At 41.8% G+C, this 10330-nt stretch overlaps 1 protein-coding gene across 2 annotated transcripts in view; it reads right to left on the bottom strand.

Annotated features, from left to right (window-relative positions):
- Positions 1-1585: 1585 nt before the first annotated feature.
- The window catches only part of RNF44 (ring finger protein 44), a 59187-nt gene continuing 50442 nt past the window's right edge, over positions 1586-10330 (bottom strand). For both annotated transcript variants that reach the window (XM_088465551.1, XM_088465550.1), the window contains exons 10-11: positions 6938-7037; positions 1586-3236 (exon numbers count right to left, since the gene is read on the bottom strand). In XM_088465551.1, the coding sequence (XP_088321677.1) occupies positions 3174-3236; positions 6938-7037 (163 nt within the window). In that variant the 3' untranslated portion in view covers positions 1586-3173. The remainder of the gene's footprint in view (positions 3237-6937; positions 7038-10330) is intronic.

The following is a 10330-nucleotide window of genomic DNA, read 5'->3' as shown; positions in this document are numbered from 1 at the left end:
TCAACCCAGTGTGATTAAGGGGTCCAGGAGGTTAGGATGATACAGTAAACAATCCACTATATCCCACCATAGGGGTGTTGAAAATAATATATAGAGAAATTAAAAAGTGGCATCTATGCAGCAATCACAGACATCCTAAACCAACAGTATTACTTATAGCAGACTGATAATGATGTGCCAAGTGCTTTTCTAGAGCCCAACAGCACGCAAACTAGTTGTGGAGTTCCTACGGAGGTTAGTGGAAGAACTGTATGCATTTTATACAGTGGAGCAGAGGGCAGATGAAGGGACAACCCCTTTATCTGCTGGAGAAGACCTTATATTATGTAACGGCAGAGGACATCTCCAGTGCTTAATGGATTTCTAACAGACAGGCAGCAGATACTGCTGTTGTCTGGTGTGAGTCAGTTGATAAAATAGTTGATATAGATATATACAGTAAGACCTTTGGTAACTTGTGTGCTGTAAAACAAGTGCTCAATTCCATTTCTCTGCTGCAGTCACTGCTACCTTCTTCCACTAGCCCCACAGTGGCAGTTTACAAAACAGGGGTTTTATCAGTTGTGAGGGGAGATAAAATAGCAGATATACAATCACACTCCAGCATAATAACAGTTGGATTCTCCACTGCTCTCACTGTTAGCTTATGGCTTGAAGACCCCATGTGCTGCCAAAAAAAAAAAAAAAAAAAAAAAAGCTATCTCCAATATAATAAGTCAAGTTATAACCAGGGGCGAAAAATATGACCCATAATTAATTAACTAATAATCCATGAAAGGACAAATATGAAAGATGCAAGATCAGTGCTTTGCAGTTTACATGCTGGTTATCGGTTTTATTTTGCCGTCACGCAGAATACATTACAACTTGTTTCCAGTGCATAAGTACATATATATAATAAAACTATGTGATTATCTGCAATGCATTTCCAAAACCATCAAACAGTGAGAACAGTGAAGTGGTCAGTGGAGAGGAAGACATCTATAGCCAAACAGTGGCCAACCCTCTAACGTCTGTAATGTCACTGTTCCCACAAAGAGAACAAAACAAAAAGGAGGGGAGGGTGGGGATGTCTTACATGGCAAGCGTGATGCATCTTAAATTAAGACAACACTGGTTACTGGCCTAATTAAAGGCCACTACACCCCCACCCAATAAAATGTAACAAAAGCAAAAAACAGTGACTGAAGAGTCACCACACCACAGGAAGATGGTGGAGCACAGGATTAATCTAATGATGCAGAAGTTAGTCTCTTTGAAAGTTTGGGGCACAAAAATAATTAAACCCAATCACGTGTAGTACTAGCCATCAATATAGCCAGTGTTATAGGTCCAGCAGTAATCCACTCTAATGTGCTATGGGCCACTCTTGTCAAAGTAATTTACTTCTGGGCTAAGAACACCCCATTGCACACAATCCCTGCCAGAGAGTGGCCTTTACAGGCAACTAGACATTCAAATCCCAAGAAATAGTTCAGGTGCCTTCTGCTTGCGAACATGTGCACAGCAGGAATCAGCTCAGCATGATACATACCCCTATATAATGCTTGTCCCATCCCCACCCCCCCCCCCCCCCCCCCCCCCCTTCACGTCACTCCACAGATGGCCAAGGGTTAGCAGATACCATATTCCAAAGCTGCTCAGACATGCATATTGAGAAATATTAAGACAGAATTTCTGCCCGACCGTTTAAACGCGCACACAGATGGGAAATGGTGAGCTGGCTCTTTTGTTGTTTTCATTGCTGTTCTATCATGCAAACTTGAAGTAAAACAGATACAAATCAGTAAATAAGGCAGACACTCACTCTACTGCTTCTGTGTTATTGCTCACACAGAAGCCAGGGGTGGGGGAAATGTGACTGCCAAGGGCAACACGCTCCCTTGAACATAACTTAGCGTGCAACAGAGTGTACCCTGTGGTGCCACACCAGCGTGTAATTGTGTGACCTACTGCCTAACAAAATATACCGTGGAGGCATTACCAGGGCTTCTGCTAGCAGAAAATGGGGGGCGGGCAATGTGGGCAAAAAGCCACTGCACCTCTGGACTGGTTCACACAACAGATCTGTTAAATGTTTTGGCAAATGATTATTTTTTTTTTAAAACTTCTCACAAATTTGTGGTATACGGTAATTTTGTTGTGCCCGAACCAGTCACTGGCTGTTGGTTGGTAGGCAAAGTAAGGGTTGGCTGGTGATTTAGACAGAGAACGGTCCACAGTCCTCTTTTATCCTGCCTCTCTTAGAAGGTAGAGATACACGGTTGAGGCTTTGTTTTTATCTCCACTGCGTGCGCACGGAAAAGAAAATACGGCCAAAACACGTACAAATCCTCAACCACTATCTAACATGGAATACTAACATTTCTACTGGGTCAAGATAAGCGTATGTCGCACGAGAAGAAATCACGCACAAGATTAATAAGACTTATTGCGCCTCTACCACCCCTTTCATCTCACACTACTCTCAGGTGGATTCATATGGATCGATAATCACAGGAAAGTTCGGAGACCACAACAAAAACAGAGTAATGAAGGAGCATGGCTACTACAGATGTTAAAAATGTACCACATATTAACCCCTTCTCTGAATGCAGTAAAGACTTATGGCAGCAAAAAAATAAAAATACAACATAAAATCTGGTCCAAAGAATTAAAAGAAAACAAAAACCGCCCACTAGGGCTTCAGTGCAAACATTCAAATAAGCAGCTGTGACACTCCTCTCAACTAAGGGATTGACAGAAGTACACTTGCAAATAGGGAGCCCCTGGTAATGCCTCAAGGTCCCCTTTGGGGGCTAGCACTGGCCACAATGACCCAGTCTTTTTTTCCCTGTTAGCCTCAGCTACCCTCAGAGGAGGAAGGAGAAAAGTGTTTCTCCCACATTTCATCTCTAACACCTCAAATCCCTCCCAGTGCCCACAACTGCAATACATAATGTAGGGGCAATGCTGGGAGGTACTGGGGTGTAGAGGGATTAAGATGGAGACAGTGGAATGTGTGACTCTTGACACCACGTCCAGATTTAAAGCTGCTGTGTCCTAGCCGGAAGGACAAGTGCAGGTGGAGGGTGAAGCTGAAGCATCCGAGTCAGGCAAGGAGGCTGGTTTGTATTGTGTTAATCCCTCTGGGTTTGTGCACCGGCAGGAGGCGAGAGGGCAAATACCTGTCCTCACTCCCCATCTCTGTGAACCTCAGAGGCATCAGCCCGGCAGATGGGACATGTGCAGTTGGACTGAAAGAGAAAATGAAAGAAAAAAAGAAAAAAAATTGTCATATTAAAAGTAAACTCCATGACACCATATTATACGAAAAAAATATTTCTTGCACGTTGTACATTACATACCCGAGTGAAAAGTAGACATCTTATACAGATGTGTTCTCTTGCATCTTTGCCGATGTGCTGCTAACTTGCACACACATCGCACCGTGCGATTAGCTGCAGCCGCCACGCTGCACCATTCCGCGGGCTGCGTTCGCACCATGCAATCCTATGGAATCGTGGGTGCGAGCGCACCCATTCGCGGGTGCGTGACTCTCGCCATGTGTGGCGCGACTTGCCGCACAAGCGGCAAAGATGCAAGAAGAAACATCTGTAGATTCAAAGCAAAGCCTTCTGCAGTGTGTTTTGCACACCGATTTTGTAAATGGCTTCTCTTTCGTGGACACCTCTAATCTTGGTAACACATATTGACAACTCCCTATATAGCTCGAAAAGCCCAAGAAAGTGAAACAAGCAGCATTATGGGGGTCACACATGGGCCGATCTCGGAGCAACCAAGAGATACTTCTAGGTTCCAGAGCCCAACGTGGTGCCATATTGGGCCTCAAGTTTCTCCAGGAAAAGATCGCAATTCCCAAGCTAGTCATGTGGAATAGACAGAATTATATAATTCTGAAGCCAGCTTCAGGTTTCAAAGGAGGAAACATATGGTTCAAGTCTGATAGCCACAGAAATCAAGCAAATAGTTAGCAAACCAGGCATTGACTTATGCTGCCCATCCACTAGGTGATTAAACCTAGTGATGACGGTCGTTATCGCTCCATCGCTTGGTAATCGCCCGCAAATCGGGCAGTAAAAGGTTAAAAACTACCAGCTATGCGCGCGCCCGCTGGTCGTTTTTAACATCAATCATCGCCCGAACATGATGGTCAACCTGACGACCGCCGTGTTCGGGGATGATTGATCTGCATACACTGAACGTCTGAACGTTCAGTGTATGCAGTTCACCCCGCGGGAGACGACGGCGTCGTAATCGTGCCGTCGTCTCCCGCATCGCCTAGTGGATGGGCAGCTTAAGTCAACTGGTAAAAAAATGTTTATATGTAAAACAATCATGAGCACACAAATTAACACCATATAATGAAGAGAACAATTCTGTCAAATCAATTTATTGTCACATCCACATACAATGCGTCAGCGAAAATGTAATGCAAAATACTCAGTCAATAAATTACATAAAACAATTAAAAATTTAAACTAATTATTGCAGCAGGAGAGAAACTATTCCGCATCCTGCTAGTGCGACACCCAAGACATCTAAAACGCTTACCAGAAGGCAAAAAAGAAAGAACAGAGAATGACATGGGTGGCTATGATTGGAGACATTTTAGAAGCACACCTTTTAATATGTCTTCAAGCCTAGGTAAAGACTGATGAATAATTCTTTCAGCTGTCCTAATCACCCGATCCCATGATCTACGATCCAAACACTTGGAGTTCCCATAGCAAACAGTGATAGAATAAATCAAAAGCCACTTAATTATACCACAACAAAAATTTACCAAAAATTGCCTAGATAATCCACTTGCTTTTAATTTCCTAAGAAAATAGAGGCGTTGCTGAGTCTTTCCCACCACTGAAGAGATATGCGAAGACCATGACAAACCCTCACAAAAATTAATACCAAGAAACTTAAAACCTCCAACCCTCCCCACTTCAACACCATTCAAAAATAAGGGACGGGGAGCACTTTTCCTGGACCTCCTAAAATCTACCACCATCTCTTTAGTTTTCTAAAGATGCATACACACGTAAAGATTTTCTGTCCAACCATCCAACTAGTTGATTGGTTGGAATGAAAATTTGGTAACGTATGGGAGTAGCTGATGATCAGCAATTTGCTCCTAAATGCCAGAAAACAGAAGAAAATGGTCGTCAGACAAGTTTGTTAAATGTTTGATCTAAATAATTTGTTCAAACAACAGTTTTTGTCCATTTTCCGGGGTTTGGGAGCAAATTGCTGATTGTCATTTGCTTTCATACCTTACCAGATTTTCATTCCAACCAATCAACTAGTTGGATGGTTGGACAGAAAATCTTTACGTGTGTATGCAGCTTCACTGTTTAACAGCAGCTTGTTGTCCTCTAACCACCTAACAAGTTGATCTGCTTCCGCTCTATAACCATCCTCATCCGTGATCAAACCCACAATCGTGGTGTCGTCAGCAAATTTCACAATGAGATTAGATTCTGAACTAGAGACACAATCTGATGTATACAAGGAGTATAGGAAGGGCTTAATACGCAAGCTTGAGATACTCTTGTATTCACAACAATTGGAGATTAAAGCAGATCTCCCAACCTAACCGACTGCGAACGGTCAGTCAGGAAATCCAACAACCAATTACAGATAGACACATCAAAACTAATTGCTTGGCGTTTAATAATAAGTAAAGACGGTACTACAGTGTTGAAAGCAGAACTGTAGTCTATAAACAATCTAGCGTAAGAATCCTTATTCTCTAGATGACAGTACCTTGTGAAGAACCATAAGGGCAGCATCTTCAGTAGATCCATTAGATCTATATGCAAATTGATAACTATCAAAAATATCTGGTATGCCACCCTTAAGGCGTGCCAAAACCAATCGCTCAAAGCACTCCATGATTAATGAAGTAAGAACAATAGGACAACGTTTAGGCCAGAAATGGACGTGGTTTTAGGGACTGGGATAATTGTAGTAGTTTTAAAACAACCAGGGACAATACCTTGGGTAAGTGATAATTTAAAAATAATCGTGAGGATACACGACAATTCATCAACACACTCCCGCAAAACCTTGCTGGAATACAGTCAGGACCAGCAGCCTTCCTAGCATTAATTCTCTGCAGGCAAGAGCTAACGTCAGTCTCAGCTAGGTTCCAAGAACCAACTGATGCGGAATTACTGATCGGCATAGCAAGAGTGGTATCCGCAACCTCAAACCTAGCATAAACCTTATTAAATTCATCAACCAAAAAGGCCACCTGCCTTGGGACCACCCGAATTTGAAGCTTTATAATCAGTTAGATGCTTAATCCCCTTCCACAAGGACCTAGAATCTCTACATACACTAAAGTGACCCTCTATCCTATTAGAATAAGCCTCCTTGGCCAGACAAATAGCCTTCCTCGAATTAGACTGGGCAGCTGTGTACGCTGAACAGTCCTTTGATCTGAAGGCAATGTCTCTAGCTCTCAACAGAGAACGCACATCGCCATTCATCCAAGGTTTGTCATTGTAAATTAAAAAAAAAAAAAAAATCAATCTTACACAAGGTCAAAACATGTATGGTGCAGCTCCCAAAAGGAGTATCTAAGCTTCCTTAAACTAAAACAAAAAAAATATATAAAAAAAAGATGGCATGTGCAAAAACTGATAATTATCTAAAGTATGATAGATAAATAGGAAAGTACAATAAGAGTTATATTGAGCAATTTCTCTTTTTTGTGCAGATTTATTGTACTTGCATTGTTTTCATGGTTTAGATAAATATTTTTTGCACATATCATCTGCATGTTCTAGTTTTTTTAATTTAAGTTTCTATAGCTGCTGCTCAACAGTCTATCTTTTCGTTGCTAAAGTTTCATGCCAATCTCAAGAAGCTAGAACATTTGTTTACACAGAAATAACTATATCCAGACCCCAAGCATAGCAGATAAGAAATTACTTACCTTTAGCCACTTATCAACACATTTTGCGTGGAATTCATGGTTACAAGGTAACACTCTGAGGAGCTGCCGACTTTCAAAGTCACTAAAGCACACCACACATCTGGAAGCAAAATAGAAGATATGGTCAAGAAACACAATATATTAGAAGCCAACCATCTCTCATGCTAACCCTCTGTCCCATGCTCATTGTCTACCCCATCTGTGTCACCCCTGTCAGTCTGCCCTTCCCATTTAGTATGTAAGCTCTCAGCAGCAGGGCGCTCTTTCCCCATGTGCTCTTCCTTCCTTTACTTCTATCGTTATCTACTCCATACAACAGCACCTAACCCTTTACCTATGCCACCCTGCTACTGTTGCAGCAATGTTTATATACCATGTGCTTGTCCTTCAATGTAAGTCACTGTTCTGTTCAACTATTTATGTACTTTGCTAGGCACTAGGGAACCCTTGTGGCACCATATAAATAAAAAATAAATAATAATGCAACAGGGATATTTTGAGAATGATCATTAACATAGCATGATTATAAGAATTAAAAATAATATATATATATATATATATATATATACACACACACACACACATACACACACACATATATATATATATATACATATACACACACTTACACCTTCTTAAGGTAAGCCCTCTTATTCAGTTTTGTATTGTAGACCTTGACGAAGGGGCGTTGAGGCCCTGAAACGTCGGAAACGTTCTACCGAGAGCCTCCAAGGCTCTATGAACAATTGTTACTGGGGATAAGGAGTTACACATCTTCAAAGACAAAAAACTCATGCCTGCATATGAGGCAGAAATTTGAAGGACATGCTGGTCAAATCCAATATCATTTTCTCATCCAATGGATCCAATCCCCTTCATATAAAAAAAAGAAACCATGTTGCTATAAGTGCATTTCTTGCACAACGCGCAATTACATAGAGAATGGTCACTATTTTAAACATCCACACACTGGAAGAAAGTTTACGATCAAGTATTGACTTGTACCTCCCAATTTGTCATTTAGATAATCATTTGCCCTTGTAGCTTGTATTACGTTGGACAGACTACACGCACGTTCCATGAACGCATGACCCTTCACAGGTCAGCCATTCGGGCTACCCTAAATGGCAAAGAGATGGATCAACCTGTCGCTCGTCACTTCAAACAAGCAAATCACCAACTTTCCAGTTTGAAGTACAAAATCGTGGACAACATTCAAATAGACATCCATGGGGGATGTGAAGCCAGCAAGAGGCCATGTGGATCCATACTCTGGACACCATCAGTCCCAAAGGCCTTAATGAGAAATTTTCTTGGAACATTCTTTTGTAACTATTTTTATGATAATTTCTTTTATCCCATTTTTTTTCTTTGTTTTACATGTTTCTCTACTCTCCTTTTTTTCTATTCTCTTTTTCATGTTTTTCTTTGTTTTTACTAAAAAAAAAATGTTTCCCCTTCAGGGGCCATTTAGATTCCATTAACACAACATTGTTCATTTCTACCTCAGTTTCCCCCCCCCCCCTTTTTTTTCTCTATTCCCTCTTTTTCTCTTACTTATCGCCCCCCCCCCCCTTTTTGTTTCCCTCTTTCTTCCCCCTTTATTTTCCTCCCGTTTTCTTTACAATTTTTTTTCTCTGTTCTCTCCCCTTTTTCTTTATTACTTTATCTCCTCCAAGTCCTTCTTACAATGTTCGATTATGCTGTAACATGTATTCCCTATTTGGGATCGCTTATGACAGACCTTGTTTTCTGCATTCCCTTGGTCTCTTATTCTCCCATTTATCTATATATTTATAGCAACCAGTTCTTTCATCATGAGATGCCTTTCCACTAATGCTGTGCCTTTTTAACATCATCTTAGATCACTACATCTTATTTATTTCAACACTGTTTTATGACACTTCACATTCTTTTCCTTACTCTTCACACAGGTCACTGTCTGCACACAATTTTCCAACACATTTTCCAGACAACTCCATTCTTTACTTTTACACATTCACACGCCCCCGTTCTTTTTCCAGCACCTTCTCACACCATTAATCAGCACAGACTTTTTATTGTCACAGCGCGGTGGTTTCCTGATGACGCGACCCGCTAGGCGTCGCGGTTGCTAAGAGACTGATTCGGAGCTCTCTGCTTCCGCCGGATGTTCCCGCTGGCCGTGCTGCTGGAACACGCTGCTCTGTCACTAACCTGATTTCAGCACCTTTCTTTCACTCTGCTTGCATATACAGTCCTGAAGAAAAGTCTTTAGAGCCTTGAAACGTTGTTTATTATCTGTACCCATGCAGTTACCCATTTAATACACTTTTGTTATACTTTATTATTAGGAGTATGCTTCTCTATTCCTTTGTGCGCACAAAAATTCATCATTCCCTTATTTAAAGCGGAGGTTTCCTTTAATGTGGAGATTTAGATGCAGAGCAGTGCATCTAGAATTCCCAGAGAGCATAAACTTATTTGGATAAAAGCAGAGAGCGCACTTGTGAGCAGTGTACAACGTAAACACTTTGCTGGTTTCACAGTTCAGCTGCAGCATGCATCAGAGTCCACAGCGTCCTGTCAGCAGTCAGAGGTTCAATCTCACCAGATTCACTCCATGACATAAATACATCACACGTTCCCAACAGAACATTGCCCAGAGCATCACACAGTCTCCCACTGGTTTGCCATCTTTTCATTATGCATCTCTGTGCCAGCTCTTCCCCCAGCAGGTACACGTCGCACACGCACCTGGCCGTCCACATGATTTTAAAGAAAATGTGATTGTTTATTTATATGGAGCCACAAGTGTTCCGCAGCACCTTACAAAGTATATAAACAATTAAGTGACCAGTAACTTACAGTACAATACAGGTCATGGATAATATACATTGCTACATTAGCGACCATAACAGCACCAGAAGAAGTGACCACTCCAGCAAAGACTAACCCCAACACAGAGAGAGGACCCTCAGGACAACTACTACCATCGATGGTAGTACCAATGGTAAGAGGAACAGAGTCCTGGAGACAGGTAGGATCTGTGATGCTGAGCTAGACAGTGGCCTCACTGTGCAGTAATATAGTCCACAGTGTAAACAAGAACATTCCACCTAAACCCAGAATGAGCAGGCGAGTTGTACTCAGAAGACACTGCACTTCAAGCACTATAATAGTCTCTAGGATAAACAGGATACTTCAGACTACTAAAACACAGGCAATGGATATACAGGCTCGTACGGATTGAGACTGAAGCTCAAACCGAACAGTAACTTGATACGGACTGGGAGAGGAGCTTGAACCGGAGAACAGTCACTTGATCCAGACTGGGACCAAAGCATGAACCGGAGAACGGTAAGCTGTTGCGGACTGGGAACGGAGCTTGAACCGGAGGAGAGCAGTAACCCA

Source organism: Taudactylus pleione, unplaced genomic scaffold (genome assembly GCF_031769625.1).
Source record: "Taudactylus pleione unplaced genomic scaffold, aTauple2 ptg001990l, whole genome shotgun sequence".
Classification (NCBI taxonomy): domain Eukaryota; kingdom Metazoa; phylum Chordata; class Amphibia; order Anura; family Myobatrachidae; genus Taudactylus; species Taudactylus pleione.
The sequence above is the reverse complement of the archived record's forward strand: the minus strand, read 5'-3'. Positions and strand labels throughout refer to the sequence as shown.